This window comes from Cebus imitator, unplaced genomic scaffold, assembly GCF_001604975.1.
Source record: "Cebus imitator isolate Cc_AM_T3 unplaced genomic scaffold, Cebus_imitator-1.0 Scaffold576, whole genome shotgun sequence".
In the NCBI taxonomy this organism is placed as follows: Eukaryota; Metazoa; Chordata; class Mammalia; order Primates; family Cebidae; genus Cebus; species Cebus imitator.
In genome coordinates, this window is record NW_016107891.1 from 976,315 (window position 1) to 997,317 (window position 21,003).

The 21,003-nt window shown below is 36.6% G+C and overlaps 1 protein-coding gene across 3 annotated transcripts in view; it reads left to right on the top strand.

Annotated features, from left to right (window-relative positions):
- VAMP7 (vesicle associated membrane protein 7) overlaps nt 1-21,003 on the top strand; it is a 54,735-nt gene that overhangs the window by 11,284 nt on the left and 22,448 nt on the right. For 2 of the 3 annotated variants that reach the window (XM_017516229.2, XM_017516231.2), the window contains exons 3-5: nt 3,711-3,768; nt 6,165-6,302; nt 8,510-8,600. In XM_017516229.2, the coding sequence (XP_017371718.1) occupies nt 3,711-3,768; nt 6,165-6,302; nt 8,510-8,600 (287 nt within the window). The remainder of the gene's footprint in view (nt 1-3,710; nt 3,769-6,164; nt 6,303-8,509; nt 8,601-21,003) is intronic. The other variant, XM_017516232.2, reaches the window with a different exon arrangement.

A 21,003-nucleotide genomic window follows, 5' to 3' on the forward strand; every position in this document is an offset into this window, starting at 1 on the left:
AAAAAAAAAAAATGCAGTTATAGCAGAAGGAGATGTTATTTGTCTGCCATGCCTCTCTAACTGTGTCTTTACCTAGTGCCCCCCTCTATCTTCTGGAATGAGACTCCATCATCACCAAGATGCTTTTTTCTTCTTTTTTTCTTCTTTTTAATCTTCTTCGCTATAATCATTTTTTATCCCAGTAAAAAATACCTTATTACTGTATACCAAAATAATTAATTCCAGTTTATTGTATATTAAACACTTTTTCCCCTTGAAATCTGTTCTTCATCTTGCTATTCCTATCTTTAATAGCATCACTGGCCACTTGATTGGCTAAGCCTAAAACTTCAGAATCATACTTCTTCACCAAATCCTTGCCATTCTCGTACAAGAAGTGTTTCAATTCAGTTCCTCTCCTCTACCCCAACTTTTACAGTGTTAGTTCAGGCCTTCATTACTTCTCATTTCTTAGAGCCCCCTCCTAACTGTTCTTCCTGCTTTTAGTTACTCCCACCTTAAGTCTGTATTTCACATCCCTGTGATGATACTTTCTTGCCTAAAATCCACTGTTTTTAGAATGAAGCAAACTCATACTTCACCATTTTGTACATTCCTGACCTTTCTGTTCTTATCTCCATAAGACTCTGCAATTCTCTCATCTGTGTTATTTCGAGCTTTGATACTTTTTTTCACGCTTTTGTTATCTTCTAGGAATGCTGTTCTCTTCCTAAGCCTCCTTGTAAACTTTTGCTCACTTTACAGGCCCCAAACAAAATACTTTATTAATTTATACTTTAATGCCTCTAAAAGGGCAGTTCTGATTATGTTCCTTCCTTCAACAGATACTCTCTGCCCTCGGGGTAAAATTTCTTAATGGGACTTGGAAGATTCTACATAGCATCTAGTTTGTTCATATTGTAACACTTATCACATTGTATTATTATTATTATCATTATTTGAGATGGAGTTTCACTCTTGTTTCCCAGGCTGGAGTGCGATGGCACGATCTCAGCTCACCGCAACCTCCACCTCCCTGGTTCAAGTGATTCTCCTGCCTCGGCCTCCCAAGTAGCTGGAATGACAGTGAGCATCACCATACCTGGCTAATTTTTGTTTTTTTTAGTAGAGATGGGGTTTCACCATGTTGGCCAGGCTGGTCTCGAACTCCTGACCTCAGGTGGTTTGCCCGCCTTGGCCTTCCCAAAGTGCTGGGTTACAGGTGTGAGCCACCATGCCTGGCCTCTCTCTGTATTATAATTGAAATGATTGTTTGTCTCTGTCTCCTGACTGTAGGCTTCTTGATGACAGGGATCATACCTTGTTACCTTTTGTGGCGTGTGCACTGAGTGACTCACAAGTCTGGCTTAGGAGAAACAAATTTTATGGGGAAAGGGATGACTTTCATTTTGGGCATGTCATGTTTAAGCTATCTGTGGTATGTCCAGTTGGATATGTCTAGTAGACAGTAGCGTAGGTAGTTCTGGAGCTCAGGATTTAGGTCAGATCGAGATTTGGGAATTATTAGCATAATTGTGATAGCTGAAAACAAACAACCAAGCATAAGAGTGGATGCTGCCCTCCAGGGAGTAAGTGTGAAAAAAAGCAGGAGGCTAAGAAAGCTAGAAAACTGTAGTGTAGCAGAAGGAGAATATGATATAAACCAGGTATATTAGCCTACTTGGGCTGCTGTAACAAAATGCCGTAGACTGACTGGCCTAAACAACAGATACCTTGTTTCTCATAGTTCTGGAGACTGGGTGAGGTGCCAGCTGATTCAGTTCCTGATGAGGGCCTTCTTCCTGGCTGGCAGATGGCCACCTTCTTGCTGTGTCCTCAGGTGGTAGAAAGAGAGTGATCTCTTTCTTCCTGTTTTTTTTAAAGCCACTGATCCCATCATGAGGGCCCCACCCTCATGACCTCATCTAACCTTAAGTGTCTCCCAAAAGCCTTATCTCCAAATATGGTCATACTGTACCATACGAATTTTGAAAGGACACAGTTCAGTCTATACCACCAGGCAAGGCTGATGTCAAGAAATCTAGTGAAGAGAAAACACTTTCCAAAAGGAAGCGGTCAACACCGTCATATGTTTCAGAGTGAGCTACTGGATATGGCAATGTGGAAGTCATTGGTGGAAATGGTGCAAATAGTTTTAGAATATTAGAGGACAAGATTTTGCCTGAGTTCCTATATCTCCTTGTAATTCATGTCAGGCCTCTATGTGAACATTAATATAATTCAACAGGTACACCTATCTAACTATCCACTTGCTCAAGGTACAAATCTGGGAGGCAAAATTGAGTTAACCTGTCTCATGCCAGTCACCAAGTTCTATAAATGCTACCTCCTATCTCTCTTCTCTGTTCCTTTTTCTTTGTTAACCCATTCTACTTTAGTTTATTTCCTTCCTCATTTCTTACCTAGTAGTTATACTGCAGTAGTCTTCTGTCTAGTCCTCCTCTGAGTCAGTGTTCCACACTCTAGCCAATGTGTCCTTTTTAAAGTGCAACTCTGATCACAGCCTTCCTAGGCTAAAACCTTTAGATACTTGTTCATTATTCTTAGGACAATGCACAGTTTATAATCTTGTATGACCTGATTTTTGCTTACTTGTCCAGCCTTGTCTGTCCAAATAATTTACGTTTTCTGTGTGAACCAATTTTACTTTCCTAAATCTGTTTTGCGCTCTTTTATTTCTAGGCCTTTATGCTTGCTGCTCCTCTCTGGAAAAAGTCTTTGCTTACTTTTTTTGGAAACAGGTTCTCACTTCGTTACCCAGGCTGGAGTGCAGTGGCACAATCTCGGCTTACTACAGCCTCCACCTCCTGGGTTCAAACGATCCTCCTGCCTCAGCCTCCCAGGTAGCTGGGTCTATAGGTGTGCACCACCACACCTGGCTAATTTTTGTAGAGACGGGGTTTTGCCATGTTGCCCAGGCTGGTCTTGAACTCCTGAGCTCAAGCGATCTGCCTGCCTCAGCCTCCCAAAGTGCTAGGATTACAGGTATGAGCCACCATGCCTGACCTTTCGTTCACTCTTTACCTTGCCATCTGTTATTCTTCAGGTCTTAAATCAGATGTCACTTGTTGCAGGAAATCTTTCTGGTTACCCTTTGGCAAATCTTCATTTTGTGCCTCATCTATTAATACGTACCCAGAGTACCATGTACTCTGCTTTTAACTTTCTGCCATACTGTTTGCCATGCTGCACTATAATTCCTTGCACAATGATCCCTGTGAAGACTGGGACTTTAGTGGTTTTGCTTTTTAGTATCCTGAGCATCCAGCACAGTAACTAACTCAAGTAGATACTCAGATGTTCAGAATTTGGTAGAAGAGATGTTTGCTTTAAGAACTTAGGAAAAAGCAAAGAAAACCATATGGCCTATTGGGGGTTATTCTTAATTACATGCTACTCCTAAGATGTTATCTCTTGTTCATGCCTTAAGAGTCCAATTATGCTTTTGCAGCTATAGTTCTAATGGGTAATACACATGCTGTTGTGCTGTGAAGCCAGAATAGAGATCTTCTTTTTATTTCTTATTTACTCCTATCAGTTTGACTTGAAAGAAACAGGTATATTGGGAAGGGGAAGAGGGAAAATAGACTGTATCCATAAATAATATGGCAACATTCGCAGTAGTGAACTTGCTTATACATAGATAGAAGATAGAAGTAAAAGTGATGTTGCTTATAACCACAGTAAGTTTTATATCTTTTATTCTACAGTTATTTGTTTCATTACATCTGCCAAGACAGGATTGTATATCTTTGTATCACTGATGATGTAAGTAACTTGAAGACATATTGCTATTTAACTATGTGTACTGTTAATATAGTCAGTTCTTAATTATCTATACCAGGGGTCCCCAACCCCCAGGCTGCAGACCGGTACAGGTCTGTAGCCTGTTAGGAACCAGGCCACACAGCAGGAGGTAAGCAGCCTATGAGCAAGCATTAACACCTGAGCTCTGCCTCCTGTCAGATCAGCAACAGCATTAGATTCTTATATGAGTGCGAACCGTGTTGTGAACTGTGCATCTGAGTGATTTAGATTGCACACACTTTATGAGAATCTAACTGATGCCTGATGATCTGAGGTGGAACAGTTTAATCCTAAAACCATTCGCCCTCCCCCAGTCCATGGAAAAATTGTCTTCTACAAAACCAGTCCCTGGTGCCAAAAAGGTTGGGGACTGCTGATCTGTACCTATGGTGGGTAAAGGTGATGCAAACCTTACATAGCTGGAATTTTTTATCTTTTGCATTTGTCATATAGAGCGGCAAATGATAAGAAAACTTGGTACTGGGGTATGTGCAAATCAGCTCAATTTTGGTAAAGTTTTAGCTTCTTCCAACTTCTACATTTATCTATTGCGTAGTGAGAATTGGTGTTCATAATTACAATTATTTGATGTCAAAAACCTCTCAAAAATTGTTTACCTGGAATATTTAATTGGACAATGTCATTACTCCTATCAATAATGATTTATTTAATGTATATGAACTTTGGAAAAACAAAATTAACTATATATTATGATCAGCTATATAAACCTGTAGTTTACATTGGTTAGGTTTGACTATTTGTCGGCTCTCAGCCCAAAATTCTCAGTAGCTTAATGATGTCATTAAGGTCCTTTCTCTTCTCTGCTTTCCTCAATGTCTCCTTCTTCCCAGACAGGTTGCCATTATGGTTACACAGAGCTACATACTTACTTATTCATGTCCAAAGAAGAGGGACTGTATCTTCTTGAGTGTCTTATTGTAGGAATGAGGAAGCTTTTCCCAGCTGCATGCCCTCCCCTCCCTCTGCTTTCAAAGTAAACTTCCTTTCGTGTCTTATTGGCTGCATGCTCATTTCTAAAGTGCCTACTGACAAGAGACATGGAATTGGCATTGTTGCCATAGATCAGGGTTCCTAATCTTTATTGTATCACAGACTCATCACTTGTGGGACACTCCCAGAATGCTTTTGTTTTCTTTTTTTTTTTTTTTTAATTTTCCTTTTCCAGAATGGTTTTAAATGTATAAAACACACATGATTCTAACAAAACCAATTATATTGAAATATGTATAATATTCAAAATATTTTTAAAACTTGTATATGCTTTATGAAATCATTAATAAGATCTAGTCATGGGTCTAATAACTAATAATTGATATGATGGGTGTAAACAGTATTTTGAGATATCTATAACTGTGATGGTATATGAAAAAATATTTCTGTTGGTGACAGTTACAGGTACTATTTAATATTACTCTAGTTATGAATATACTACCTATATTCACAATTGAAATGTAAGTTAATGATTGATAAAAATGATGTGATTTTTTTTCTATCCAAGTATGAAGGCCCCTTGAATTTGGACCATTGACCCCAATTTAAGAACCCTTGGCTTAGACTAAGCATCTTGGATGAAAGGGAAATGAATGTCACAGAGATCATCACAGTGATTTTTATCTTTGGCTTCACAGTATTTTCTAAAAGCAGGAAAAATCCAGCTATATGTGAAATGACTGATGTGAAAGAGCTTGGAGTAGATGAAAAATATTATGAAATCTGGGATAGATTTGAGCCTCATATATCTCGAGCTATAATTGATATACACATAAACATACATAAATAAACATATAGACATTCATTTTTTTTTTCCTCTCAGGCATTCTTCTAGAGAACACACATACTTTTTGACTGGCTGGGATTAGACATGAGTATGTTACTTGATGTTTTCAAATGTGCCACCACTATTGAAAAACTTCAATTGGAAGTTAATGTCAGTAGTATTATCTGTGTGTGTGAAAGACTATATGATTATTATGGGTTTTTTAAACATATTCTTGTGTTGGGCCTTCTAATAGATCCTATGAAATATATGGAAGAAGTAAAACCCAATTCCTGACATTAAGAAGTTGATAACCTAGGTATCATTATCTTCTGTTGTCAGTGACCTGATACATCTGGACTCACTCTCAGCTCTTTCATTTACTAGTTATTGGACATTTGGACAAGTTAGTTACTTTTTCAGAGCCATTCTTTACTTATCTTTAAGATAGGATCAATGCCAGTTCTTCCTCATAGAATCGTTGCTCAGTAAATATTATCTGTTTTTATTGTTGTTCTTAATCACTTACATCAACTTTTTTTATTTTCTAAAGGTGAATTCTTCCTTGATCTCTTTTCAGGATTTTGAACGTTCCCGAGCCTTTAATTTTCTGAATGAGATAAAGAAGAGGTTCCAGACTACCTATGGTTCAAGAGCACAGACAGCACTTCCATATGCCATGAATAGTGAGTTCTCAAGTGTCTTGGCTGCACAGCTGGTAAGATCTTTCTCACGATAAGGTATTTTGATTCATAATTCATTACTTTCAAACACTGAATCTAGGGGCCCCTGACCTGCAATATAGTTTTCTGATTGTGTTACTGTAAGTCAACATAATAAAACTTCTCTGATTAAAAAAAAATGTAAAGGGGCCATTTTAAAGTAGAAAACAGTGATATTCCCTGTATTCTCTATTAATAGTGGTCAGAGTATCTCATGATTGGAAGAACATTGACGATCATCTAGCTCAACTACCCATCTAATGCTTAAATGTGTTCAACATGCCAAATGATCTTTTAACCTGTCTACCCTTCCATGAGGCAGATTTAATTTTCCAACAACCCAAATTAATAATTTGAAACTCAAACTCTCTTCACCTGTATGAATTCCTAATTGTCAGTTCAGTGAGGCTTTACATGCGTATATACCTGTGGAATACCACTGTACTCAAGACAGCATTTTCATCACCCTAAAAATTCCCTCAAAAAGCCCTTACCAGTTGGTCCCCTCCCCAACACTCTGCCCCAGGCAACTACTGATCTGTTTTCTTTCACTATAAATTAGTTTTGTCTTTTATAGAACTTTCTGTAGATAGAATCATACAGTATATACTGTATGATTTTTTTTGTGTCTTGTTTCACTCAGTGTAAGGCTTTTGATATTCTTCCATGTTGTATAAATCAGTAGTTTGTTCCCCATTTTGCTGAGTAGTATTATATGCATGTACCACAATTTGTTTATCCATTCATCTGTTGCTGGATGTTTGGGTTGCTTCCAGTTTTCAGCTGTCACAAATAAAGCTGCTATGAACCTCCATGTACAAGTCTTTGTGTGGACATATGTTCTTATTTCTCTTTGATAAATACCTAGGAATGGAATTGCTAGGTCATATGGTAGGTAATGTATAATTTTTTTTTTAAATCATATTTTTTTCCCAAAGTGGTTGTACCATTTTATATTCTCACCAGTAGTTTCAGTGTCTCTGCGTCCTTGCCAACACTTACTGTGGTCTGTTTAAGTTTTTCCATTCCAGTCGATGCGTAATGGCATCTCATTGTGGTTTTAATCTATATTTTCATGATGTGAGACACCTTTCAAAATGCTTTCCTTTTATCCATGAAACTATTTGAGTATAAATACCTAAGCTCTAGCTATGATTTTGTTGCGAGTTAAAAAAAAAAAAAGAGGTATTGTAATTGAATACCTTAACTTCTGTGTTTTTAATATTCTGAGTATTACATTTCTAAATTTTACACACACACACACACACACACACACACACACTTCTGACAATAAAGTTCCTTTAAACTGGTTACTTATAAACCTTTATTATTCGAGCAGTTGGTTTGTTTCATACTCCCCACAGAGAAATGTTCATCTCTGTAGAACTATACAAAAATACCAGTGCTTAGTCAAAAGTAAATAGGGTCAGCTAGAAACAAAACATTCAAATTAATCAATTTGTCATTAGCTCCAGATCTATGTGACCCTCTGAACGAATCTCTGCCTTTTCCTTCAGCTGTAAATTGAGATAATAATAGCATCGTTTCATAGAGTTTTGGGGTGGATTAAATAATATCCCCTGTTTGAAACACTTAACACAATGAAGTGACTGGAACATTGTGTATTAAGCACCCTGTAATTGTTAACTATGGATAATAATTTCAAAATATGTATTTTCTGTGTCTTTCTTAGATTCTAGATCATGTGATAAGCTAATAAAAACAGTTTATATGCTATGATCCTAGCAGATACAAGAACAGATGCTAAGAAGCTGGTCCAGCCCCTACCTCATCATACTCAAGAAGTGGGGAACAATTTTGCAGCATTCTTTCCCCCACTGCCTCAACTATAGTCTTCTTTTTCTCCTTTCTTCCCTGTCTGAGCACAGATCATATGTACCCCCCCACAACCTCAGCCCCACAAGTCACATATATGTTTGATATAATATTTAGTTTTAATTTATTTAAAATAAGGTAATATTTTTAGACTATATACTTACAGTTTATATGGAAGCATTTTTTATGCTGCCCATATTTTTTGTAGGTATTATAACATTTTTCCAGGAAAGTGACATATATCTTTTATATCAATAGAGACATAATTTTATAGCATTCCTCGGTGTAAATTGTCATTCCTCTTATTTTTGTTATCCTATTGTAAATAATGTGTGGATACCATAAGTTAAAATCTATTTTCTTATAGAAGCATCACTCCGAGAATAAGGGCCTAGACAAAGTGATGGAGACTCAAGCCCAAGTGGATGAACTGAAAGGAATTATGGTCAGAAACATAGGTATGTTTCATGGCATAATTTCATGCATGTGGGCAAAAATGATAACAGATTACTTGACTGAGGTCAAATTATTCTAGAGAAGCCGAAATAGCACTTCCTTATTCTTACCATTGGAAGTTAATTGTCAGCTGAGACTGTCAGCTGTCTGCTTGTGCAAATGGTTTCTTCTTAGTATTTGCAACTGTTCTTCATTCTAAATTTATTATTTGCTTAGCAAGACTAATTTCTAAGAACCTTATGATATTTCAGCAGTTTAGAGTAATTTGGTCAGTTTTGGCTGGAGATACCCAGATAGCTGATACTATCATTAGACTGCTAAAATATAACTTTTTGACCTTCTTAGAAAGTTTGTGGTTCTTGATTAAAAGAAATAATTGGACCAAAAAACTGTTGTTTACTTCCAAAAAAATAAACTATGTTATAATTTCCATCTAATGGCCCAGATTCATTTTATCAGGAGCCTGTTTAGCACATTAAAATAATCCAGAAAAATGCTTCAAGTGTATTTTCAATTGGTTTATGCAGTGGTATTTAGATTTAGGATTCTGCTAGTTTTTTAAATTTTATTTTCTATTTATTTATTTTTAAAATATATAGAGAGAGAAATGGGGTTTCAGTATGTTGCCTAGGCTGGTCTTGAACTTCTGGCCTCAAGCCATCCTCCTGCTTTGGACTCCCAAAGTGCAGAAATTATAGACATGAGCCACCGCACCCACCCAATGCTAGTTTTCAAAAAGCCCTGGTTCTCACAGTGTGGTCCCTGGACTAGCAACATCAGCGTCACCTGTGAACCTCTTAGAAATGCAAATTTTCGGCCTACTCCAGACTTGCTGAGTCAGAAACTAGGGGTGGGACCCACCAATCTATTTTCACAAGTTCTCCAGAGGATTCCAATGCATACTCGAGTTTGAAAATAACTCTTTTAAATGTGTCTTCTAAGGGCAAAACTTTTACAAAATTGAATGAAAATGATTACATAATTGCCTAATAAAATGTTTAATTGAGACATTGTTAAATTTCACAAATGTCCATGTATGATCTTGAATTTACTATTTGAAGTACTTTTACATTTATCCCTAGAACAGTTACAAATCATGAAAAGACCTCTTAAAATACTTACTCTTGATCTCACCATCCTAAAGATTATTTTCCATTTTCTTTCCTTTAAATTTGTATCCACATGTATACATATGTAGTTATAATCATAGTTTATATTCAGGTTTGTAGAGGCAATCTAGTACGGTAATCAAGATTTGAACTTCTCTGTACCTGAGTTCGAGTCTCAATTTCTTTTCCCACCTGCTGTTAGCCCTTAAGCATCCTCTAACCCAAGTTTTATTTTCTAGTCTGCAATAAGGAAATGATAACAGAACTTAACGTTACCAGTATAAAAGAGGTAACATATATGAAGACTTTGTACATACTACAGAGTTCCTGGCACATAGTAAGAGCCAAATAATTATTTCCTGAATTTTGGACGCATAGGTTCTGTAGCGCAGTGTTTACTCAGAGTGCTGTTTTGCAGCTAGATAAGGAGCTTGCCTAAGAATGTCAATCAGTGTTGTGCTTCCTTCATTAAGACCCTCTTGCTATAAAAATAATGTCAATTGGGCTGAACAGTATGCTTATAGACTTAGTCAGTTGCAAACACTCTTAAGTAGGACTGATTTAGAAGTTTGTGCTACAGTAACAATACTGTTATGTTTTTGTGCCTATTATGTTTTCCTTATTTTCTTGAGATTATTAGAAATGGGATTAATAATCAAAATGTGGAAACTACAAACAGGTACATGGTTTCATTTAGGGATGATAAAAATATTCTAAAATTGATTGCAGTAATGGTTATACATTTCTATGAATATAGTAAAAACCATTGACTGTATACTTTAAATGGGTAAACTGTAGGATATGTGAATTATATTTCAATTAAGCTATTAAAAAATGAGGTTCGATTTGTTTTTTATGAGGTTCAATTTGTTTTTTTCTTTAGTTGTTTTTGCTTTGGATATCATTTCTAAGAAACCATCGCCTAAGCCAAGATCATGAAGATTTACTTCTATATTTTCTTCAAAGACTAGTTTTAGCTCTTACGTTTCTATGATCTATTTTAAGTCAACGTTTATGTGTGGGATAAAGAAGAGATCCAACTTCATTCACTTGAATATGTATATACAGTTGCTCCAGAACCATTTGCTGAAAAGGTTTTCTTTCCCTGTAGAATGATCTTAGCATTCTTATCAAAAATTGATTATCAATGGATGTATGGTTTTATTTCTGGGCCTTTAGTTCTGTTCAGTTTATCTTTATGCCAGTACCACACTGTCATGATTATTATAGCTTGGTAGTAGGTTTTAAAATCAGGAAATATTAGTCTTCTGACTTTATTCTTTTTCAAAATTGCTTTGACTATTCTGGGTGCCTTTCATTTTCATGAACTTTAGGGTGAGCTTGTCAATTTCTGCAAAAAAGCTATCTGGGATTTTGATAGGGATTTTGTTAAATCTGTAGATCAATTAGGGGAGCCATTTTAACAATATTAAACTTCTGATCCCTGAACATGGACTTTTTTTCTATTCATTTAGGTTTTCTTTAATTTTTTCCAACAATGTTTTGTAGTTTTCAGTGTGTAAGTCTTACATGACAAAGACTCTGTTTCACCAAATTTTAGACAAGCTCATCTGAGCACTCTGTTAAACTAGGTCTCATCCTTGGGCTCTGTTCTTGGCCTGCCTAAGGAAGTCTTAGCAAAGAATCCTGCTAATACCTCACCCTTGATATCTGATCAAGTTCCTCATCCCTTATATTTGATATATAAGTCTGGCCAGCTTTTACCAGGAATCCTGTTAGGCCAGTTTAGAGAGAATCCCCTTGCCCTTGATGTCTCCTCTTAGTTATTTTCTATCCTCTGACCTCCTCACTCTGTTCATTGGCCACAAATCCCCACTGGTCTTGGTTGTATTAGGAGTTGAGCTCAATCTCTCTCCTCCGTTGTGATAGCCTTGACCCCTATTGCAGTAATCTCAAAATCTGCCTTACCATTTTTTTAACAAGTGTCAGAATAATTTTTCTTTAACAATATCTCTTCTCACATCCTTCTTGCCTTGTTCCTAAGTATTTTTTATGGTATCGTAAATGGAATTTTTCTCTTTCATTTTTGGATTGTTCAGTACTAGTGTACAGAAATTTTATTGGTTTTTGTAAATTGGTCTTGTATCATACAACCTTGTTCATCTCATGTATTAGTTCTAATAGCTTTTTAATAGTTTCCTTAGGATTTGCTATATATAGGATCATGCTACTTGGAAATAGAGATAGATTTAATTCTTCGTTTTCAATCTGGATGCTTTTCATTTTTTACTGCTTAATTGCCCTAGCTAGAGCCTCCAGCGTAATGTTGAATAGAAGTGGTAAGAATGGACGTCATTGTCTTATTTCTGCTCTTAGGGAGATCTTGAAGAGTCACAATTGAGTGTGAGGTTAGCTGTGGTTTTTTCATAGATGTCCTTTATCAGGTTGAGGAAGTTTCTTTTTCTCATTTGTTGAGTGGTTTTATCATTAAACAGTATTGGATTTTGTCAATTTTTTTTTTTTACATCTATTGAAATGATGGTTTTTGTTCTTTATTAACATGATGTATTATAATAATTGATTTTCACATATTAAACCAACGCACTGTGTTTCTAAAACCCCACTGCATCATGGTTTATAGTCCTTTTTGCATATTGCTGGATTCATCCTGCTATTATTCTGTTGAGGATTTGTTAAATGTCTGTATTCATAACAGGTGTTGGTCTGTCATTGTCTTGTGATGTCTTTGTTTGGTTTTGATACCAGCGTAATGTTGGGCTCATAGAATGCGTTAAGAAGTGTTCCCCTTTTCTTCTATTTTGGAAACAGTTTGTGAAAGTTTTTTATTAATTCTTCTGGAAATGTTTGGTAGAATTCACCTTTGAAGCCATCTGAGCTTGCGCTTTTCTTTGTGCGAAGTTTTTTTGTTTTTTTCTTGAGATGGAGGTCTTACTGCCACTCAGGCTGGAGTGCAGTGACATGATTCTGTCTCATTCCTCTTTCATTCCTTTGGTGGGAGGGTCACCTGCAGCCTCTACCTCCTGGGCTCAGGTGATCTTCCCACCTCAACCTCCCAAGTAAGCTGGGACTGTAGGCATGTGCCACCACGCCCAGCTAATTTTTGTTTTGTTTTGTTTTGTTTTGTTTTGTGTGTGCGTGTGCGTGTGCGTGTGTGTGTGGTGTGTGGTGTGTGTGTGTAGAGACAAGGTCTTACCATGTTGCTCAGGCTAGTCTCAAACTCCTGGGCTCAAGCAGTCCACTTGCCTCGGCCTACCAAAGTGCTGGGATTACAGGTGTGAGCCACTGCCCAGCCTGAAGTTACTGATTCAGTCTCTATACTTGCTGTAGCTCTGTTCAGACTTGTTATTTCTTCTTCAGTCTGTTTGGCAGTTTGTATCTTTCTAAGAATTTATGCATTTCATCTAAGTTACCTAATTTATTTACATACTCCTGTATTCCCCTAAGATCATTTTCATTTTGTAAGGTTGATGGTAGTGTCTCCTCTTTCATTCCTGATTTTAGTAATTTGAGTTTTCTCTCTGTTTTGCATGGTCATTCTGTGTAAAGGTTTGTCAATATTATTGATCCTTCTAAAGAACCAACTTCTGGTTTCATAGATTTTTTTCTCTATAGTTTTTCTGTTCTCTATTTAAGTTTTTTCACTCTAATATTTATTTCCTTCCTACTGCTAGCTTTGCATTTAGTTAACCCTTTTTTTTTTTTTTTTTTTTTTNTTTAACATTTGTTAAATGTCACCTACATTTAACAAATCCTCAACAGAATACTAGCAGGATAAATCCAACAATGTGCAAAAAGGACTATACACCATGATGCAGTGGGATTTATTCCAGAAACACAAGGTTGGTTTAATATCTGAATAACCTAACTCAGTAACTTAACTTTAGATCCAGAAGGTGGAAAGTTAAGTTACTAAACTAGGTTATTAATTTGAGATCATTTGTCTTAACTCAGGCTGCCATAACAAAATTCCATAGATGTGGCTTAAACAACAGAAATTTATTTTCTCACATTTCTGGAGACTAGAAGTCCGAGATCAGGGTGCCAGCATGGTCAGGTTCTGGTGAGAGCTCTCTTCCTGGCTTGCAGACAGCATCTTCTCCCTCTATTCTCCCATGGGGCAGGGAAAAGAGCTAGCTGTTTAGTATCTTTTATTTAATTGATACATAATATTTGTACACATTTATGGGGTACGTGTGATATTTTGTTACATGCAAAGATGTATAATGAACAAGTCAGGATATTTGGGGTGTCCATCAACTCAAGAATTTATAATTTCTGTGTGATAGGAACATTTCAAATCCTCTCTTCTAGCTATTTTGAAATATATAATAGGCTGTTGTTAACTTTAGTCACCCTAGTCTTCTATCAAACATTAGAACTTATTCATTATATCTAACTGTATATTTGTACCTATTAACCAACCTCTCATATTCCCTGCCCCGTCCCCCATACCCACACCCTTACTGGCCTCTGGTATCTATTGCGGTATTGTCTAACTCCATGAGATCAACTGTTTAAGTTCCTGCATGTGAGTAAGAACATGTGATATTTGTTTTTCTGTGTCTGCCCTGTATCACTTAACATAAAAACCTCCAGTTATTCCATGTTGCTGAAAAAGACATGACTTCATTATTTTTCATGGTCAAATAGCATTCCATTGTGTTTACCGCATTTTCTTTATCCATTCATCCATTGATGGACACTTAGGTTAACTCCATATCTTTGCTATTGTGAAGAGGGATGCAATAAATTTGCAAGTGCAAGTATCCCTTTGATACACTAATTTCTTTTCTTTTCATAAATACCCAGTAATAGGATTGCTGGGTTATATGGTAGTTCAATTTTTAGTTTTTGGAGAAATCTCCACACTGGTTTCCATAGTAGCTGCACTGGTTTACATTCCCACCAACAGTGTATAAGTGTTTATTTTTATCATCCTAGCCAGCATCTGCTATTTTTTGTGTTTTTAGTAACCATTCAAACTGGTTATCTCATTGTATCAAACATGATATCTCATTGTAGCTTTTATTTACATTTCTATGATGTCGAGCATTTTTTTCATATACCTCTTGGCCATTTGTATGTCTTCTTTTGAGAAATGGCTATTCATGTCCTCTGCTCACTTTTTAAGGGGATTATTTGTATATCTCCTGTTGAGATCGTTGTACATTCTAGATATTATTCCCTTATCAGATAAATAGTTTGCAGCTATTTTCTCCCATTCAACCTGTTGTCTCTTCACTCTGCTGATTATTTCTTTTGCTGTACAAAAGCTTTTTTTGTTTAATATAGTTCTATTTGTTCATTTTTCTTTCTGTTGCCTGTCCTTTTGAGGTGTTAGCCATAAAATCTTTTCCAAGACCAGTGTTCTGAAGTTTTTCCCCTATGTTTTCTGCTAGTAGGTTTATAATTCTGGGTCTTAAATTTAAGTCTTTAATCTGTCTTGGTTGATTTTTGTGTATGATGGAAGACAGAGGACCAGTTTAATGCTTCCACATATGGATATTCAGTTTTCCCGATACCATTTATTGAAGAGCGTCCTTTCCCAAGTGTACGTTCTTGGCACCTTTGTTGAAAATCAGTTGGCATACATGTGTGGCTGTATATACATGGATCAATGTCTGGCTTTTCTATTCCTTTGATCTTTTATCTGTTTTTATACAAAATCATGCTTTTTTGGTTACCGTAGCCTTCTAATATGTTTTGAAGTCAGGTAGTGTGATGCCTCCAGCTTTGTTCTTTTTGCTCAGGATTGCTTTGGCTATTTGGACTCTTTTTTTGGTTCCTAAATACTAATTTTAGGATTGTTTTTTCTGTTTCCATGAAAAATGGCATTGGTACTTTGATATAGATTGCATTGAATCTGTAAATCGCTTTGGGCTTATGGTAATTTTAATAATGTACATTCTTATGATCCATGACCATGTGTCTTTCCATATCTTTATGTTATCTTCAGTTTCTGTCTTCAGTGTTTTGTAGTTTTCCTTGTATGAGGCTTTCACCTCCTTGTTAAATTTATTCTTTGATATTTTATTTTTTCATAACTATTGCAAATGGGATTGCCTTCTTCATAAAGTTTTATTTCACCAAGTTCATTATTGGTGCATAGAAACAGTACTGATTTTTGTTGATTCTCTATTCTTCAACTTTAGTGAATATATTTGTCAGATCTAGGAGTTTTTTTGGTGGAGTGTTTAGGGTGTTGTAGATATAAGAGCATATCATCTGCAAAGAGGGATAATTTGACTTCCTGTTTTTCAATTTGGATGCCTTTTGTTTGTTTCTCTTGCTTGATTGCCCTGGCTGGGACTTCCAGTATTGTGTTGAATAGGAGTACTGAAAGTGGGCATCCTTCCACTACTATGTTGAATAGGAGTGGTAAGAGTTTTCTAGTTCTTAGAGGAAAGGCTTTTAGTTTTTCCCCATTCAGTATGATGTCAGCTGTGGGTTTGTCATAAATAGCTTTTATCATGTTGAGGGATGTTCCTTCTATGCCTAGTTTATTGAGAGTTTTTATCATGAAGAGATGTTGGATTTTTTTTTGATACCTTGAACTATATATTTCTATCTGAATATATGAAAGTAGAATATCCTATTTTCCTTTTGAGCTATGTCATCATACTGCTAAAATTATGGATGAAAATGGAAATGTTTCAACCTGACCCATTGGAATTTCTGTGTTACACGTTTGCTCTTTTTTCTTTTATTATACATTAAATTCTGGGATACATGTGCAGAACGTGCAGGTTTGTTACTTAGGTATACGTGCCATGGTGGTTTGCCGCACCCATCACCCCATCATCTACATTAGATATTTCTCCTAATGATATTTCTTCCCTAGCTCCCCACCCACTGACAGGCCCTGGTGTGTGATGTTCCCTTCCCTGTGTCCATGTGTTCTCATTGTTCAACTTCCACTTGTTAGTGAGAACATGCGGTGTTTGGTTTTCTGTTCCTGTGTTTGTTTGCTGGCAATGATGGTTTCCAGCTTCATCTGTGTCCCTGCAAAGGACATGAACTCATCCTTTTTTATGGCTGCATAGTATTCTATGGTGTATATTTGCCACATTTTCTTTATCCAGTCTATCATTGATGGGCATTTGGGTTGGTTCCAAGTCTTTGCTGTTGTGAACAGTGCTGCAATAAATACACATGTGCATGTGTGTTTATAGTAAATGATTTATAATCCTTTGAGTATATTCCCAGTAATGGAATTACTGGGTCAAATGATATTTCTAGCTCTAGATCCTTGAGGAATCACCACACTGTCTTCCACAATGGTTGAACTAATTTACACTCCCACCAACAGTGTAAAAACATTCCTATTTCTCCACATCCTCTCCAGCATCTGCTGTCTCCTGACTTTTTAATGATCACCATTCTAACTGGTGTGAGATGGTATCTCATTGTGGTTTTGATTTTCATTTCTCTAATGACCAGTGATGATGAGCTTTTTTTCGTATGTTGTTGTCCATATAAATGTCTTCTTTTGAGAAGTGCCTGTTCATATCCTTCGCCTACTTTTTGATGGGGTTGTTTTTGTCTTATAAATTTGTTTAAGTTTCTTGTAAATTCTGAATATTAGCCCTTTGTCAGATGGATAGATGCAAAAATTTTCTCCCGTTCTGTAGGTTGCCTGTTCACTCTGGCGATAGTTTCTTTTGCTGTGTAAAAGCTCTTTAGTTTAATTAGATCACATTTGTCAATATTGGCTTTTGTTCCCATTGCTTTGGTAATATAGAGTCATGAAGTCCTTGCCCATGCCTGTGTCCTGAATGGTATTGCCTAGGTTTTCTTCTAGGGTTTTTATGGTTTTAGGTCTTACATTTAAGTCTTTAATACATCTTGAGTTAATTTTTGTATAAGACATATAAGAAAGGGGTCTAGTTTCAGTTTTCTGCATATGGCTAGCTGGTTTTGCCAACACCATTTATTAAATAGGGAATGCTTTCCCCATTGCTTGTTTTTGTCAGGTTTGTCAAATATCAGATGGTTGTAGATGTGTGGTATTATTTCTGAGGCCTCTATTCTGTTCCAGTGGTCTGCATCTCTGTGTTCGTACTAGTACCATGCTGTTTTGGTTACTGTAGCCTTGTAGTATATTTTGAAGTCAGGTAGCATGATGCCTCCAGCTTTGTTCTTTTTGCTTAGGATTGTCTTGGCTATATGGGCTCTTTTTTTGCTCCATATAAATTTAAAGTAGTTTTTTTCCAATTCTGTGAAGAAAGTCATTGGTAGCTTGCTGGGGATAGCGTTGAATCTATAAATTACTTTGGGCAGTATGGCCATTTTTACGATATTGATTTTTCCTATCCAGGAGCATGGAATGTTTTTCCATTTGTTTATGTCCTCTCTTATTTCCCTGAGCAATGGTTTGTAGTTCTTGAAGAGGTCTTCACATCCCTTGTAAGTAAGTTGTATTCCTAGGTATGTTATTCTCTTTGTAGCAGTTGTGAATGGGAGCTCACTCATGATTTAGCTCTGTTTGTCTATGATTGGTGTAGAGGAATGCTTGTGATTTTTGCACATTTACTTTGTATCCTGAGACTTTGCTGAAGTTGCTTATCAGCTTAAGGAGATTTTGGGCTGAGACAGTGGTGTTTTCTAAATATACAATCATGTCATCTGCAAACAGAGACAATTTGACTTCCTCTCTTCCTATTTGAATACCCTTTATTTCTTTCTCTTGCATGATTGCCCTGGCCAGAACTTCCAATACTATATTGAATAGGAGTGGTGAGAGAGGCCATCCTTGTGTTGTGCCAGTTTTCAAAGGGAATGCTTCCTGCTTTTTGCCCACTCAGTATGATATTTACTGTGGGATTGTCATAAATAGCTCTTACTATTTTGATATACGTTCCATCAATACCTAATTTTTTGAGAGATTTTAGCATGAGTGAGTGTTGAATTTTATTGAAGACCTTTTCTGTTTCTATTGAGAAAATCATGTGGTTTTTGTCATTGGTTCTATTTACATGATGGATTATGTTTATTGATTTGCATATGTTGAACCAGCCTTACATCCCAGGAATGAAGCCGACTTGTTCATGGTGGATAAGCTTTTTGATGTGCTGCTGGATTTGGTTGCCAGTATTGAGGATATTCACTTTGATGTTCATCAGGGATATTGGCCTGACATTTTCTTTTTTTGTTGTGTCTCTGCCATATTTTGGTATCAGGATGCTGCTGGCCTCATAAAATGAGTTAGAGAGGAGTCCCCCTTTTTCTGTTGTTTGAAATAGTTTTGGAAGGAATGGTACCAGCTCCTCTTTGTACCTCTGGTAGAGTTCGGCTGTGAATCCATTTTGTCCTGGGTTTTGTTTGTTTTTTTTTTTTTTTTTTTTTNAGGCTATTTAATTACTGTCTCAATTTCAGACCTTGTTATTGGTCTATTCAGGGATTCGACTTCTTCCTGGTTTAATCTTGGAAGGGTGTATGTGTCCAGGAATTTATCCATATCTTCTAGATTTTCCTGTTTATTTGCCTAGAGGTGTTCATTATATTCTCTGATGGTAGTTTGTATTTCTGTGGGTTCAGTGGTGAAATCCGCTTTATCATTTTTTATTGTGTCTATTTGATTCTTCCCCCTTTTCTTCTTTATTAGTCTGGCTAGAGGACTGTTTTGTTAATCTTTTCAAAAAAAAACAGCTCCCGGATTCACTGACTTTTTTTGAAGGGTTTTTTGCATCTCCATCTCCTTCAGTTCTGCTCTGATCTCAGCTATTTCTTGTCTTCTGCTAGCTTTTGAATTTCTTTGCTCTTGCCTCTCTAGTTCTTTTAATTGTGTTATTAGGGTGTTGATTTTAGATCTTTCTCACTTTCTCCTGTGGGCATTTAGTGCTATAAATTTCTCTCTAAACACTGCTTTAGCTGTGTCCCAGAGATTCTGGTATATTGTGTCTTTGTTCTCATTGGTTTCAAAGAACTTATTTATTTCTGCTTAATTTTGTTATTTATCCAGTAGTCATTCAGGAACAGGTTGTTCCGTTTCCATGTAGTTGTGTGGCTTTGAGTGAGTTTCTTAATTCTGAGTTCTAATTTGATTGCACTGTGGTCTGAGAGACTGTTTGTCATGATTTCTGGTTTTTTTGCATGTGCTGAGGAGTGCTTTACTTCCAATTATGTGGTCAATTTTAGGATAAATGTGATGTGGTGCTGAGAAGAATGTATATTCTGTTGATTTGGGGTGGAAAGTTCTGTAGATGTTTATTAGGCCCACTTGGTCCAGAGCTGAGTTCAAGTCCTGAATATCCTTGTTACTTTTCTGTCTCATTGATCTGTCTAATATTGACAGTGGGGTATTGAAATTTCCCACTATTATTGTGTGGGAGTCTAAGCCTCTTTGTAGGTCTCTAAGAACTTGCTTTATGAATCTGGGTATTCCTGTATTGGGTGCATATATATTTAGGAAAGTCGGCTCTTGTTGCATTGATCCTTTCACCATTATATAATAATGCCCTTTGTCTCTTTTGGTCTTTCTTGGTTTAAAGCCTGTTTTATCAGCAGCTAGGATTGCAACCCCTGGTTGTTTTTGTTTTTGTTTTTTTTGCTTTCCATTTGTTTGGTAAATATTCTTCCATCCCTTTATTTTGAGCCTATGTGTGTCTTTGCACATGAGTTGGGTCTCCTGAATACAGCACTGCAATGGTCTTGACTTTATTCAGTTTGCCAGTCTGTGTCTTTTAATTGGGATATTTAGCCCATTTACATTTAAGGTTAATATTGTTATGTGTGAATTTGATCCTGTCATTATGATGCTAGCTCGTTATTTTGCCCATTACTTGACACAGTTTCTTCATAGTGTCGATGGTCTTTACAGTTTGGTATGTTTTTGCAGTGGCTGCTACCAGTTTTTCCTTTCCATATTTAGTGCTTCCTTCAGGACCTCTTATAAGTCAGGCCTGGTGGTGACAGAATCTCTCAGCATTTGCTTTTCTGTAAAGGATTTTATTTCTCCTTTGCTTATGAAGTTTAGTTTGGCTGGGTATGAAATTCTGGGTTAAAAATTCTTTAAGAATGTTGAATATTGGCCCCCACTCTCTTCTGGCTTATAGGGTTTCTGCAGAGAGATCTGCTGTTAATCTGATGGGCTTCCCTTCGTGGGTTAACCAGCCTTTTCTCTCTGGCCGTTCTTAACATTTTTTCCTTCATTTCAACCTTGGTGAATCTGATGATTATTTGTCTTGGGGTTGCTCTTCTTGAGGAATATCTTTGTGGTGTTCTCTGTATTTCCTTAATTTGAATGTTGGCCTGTCTTGCTAGGTTGGGGAAGCTCTCCTTATCCTGAAGAGTGTTTTCCAACTTGCTTCCATTC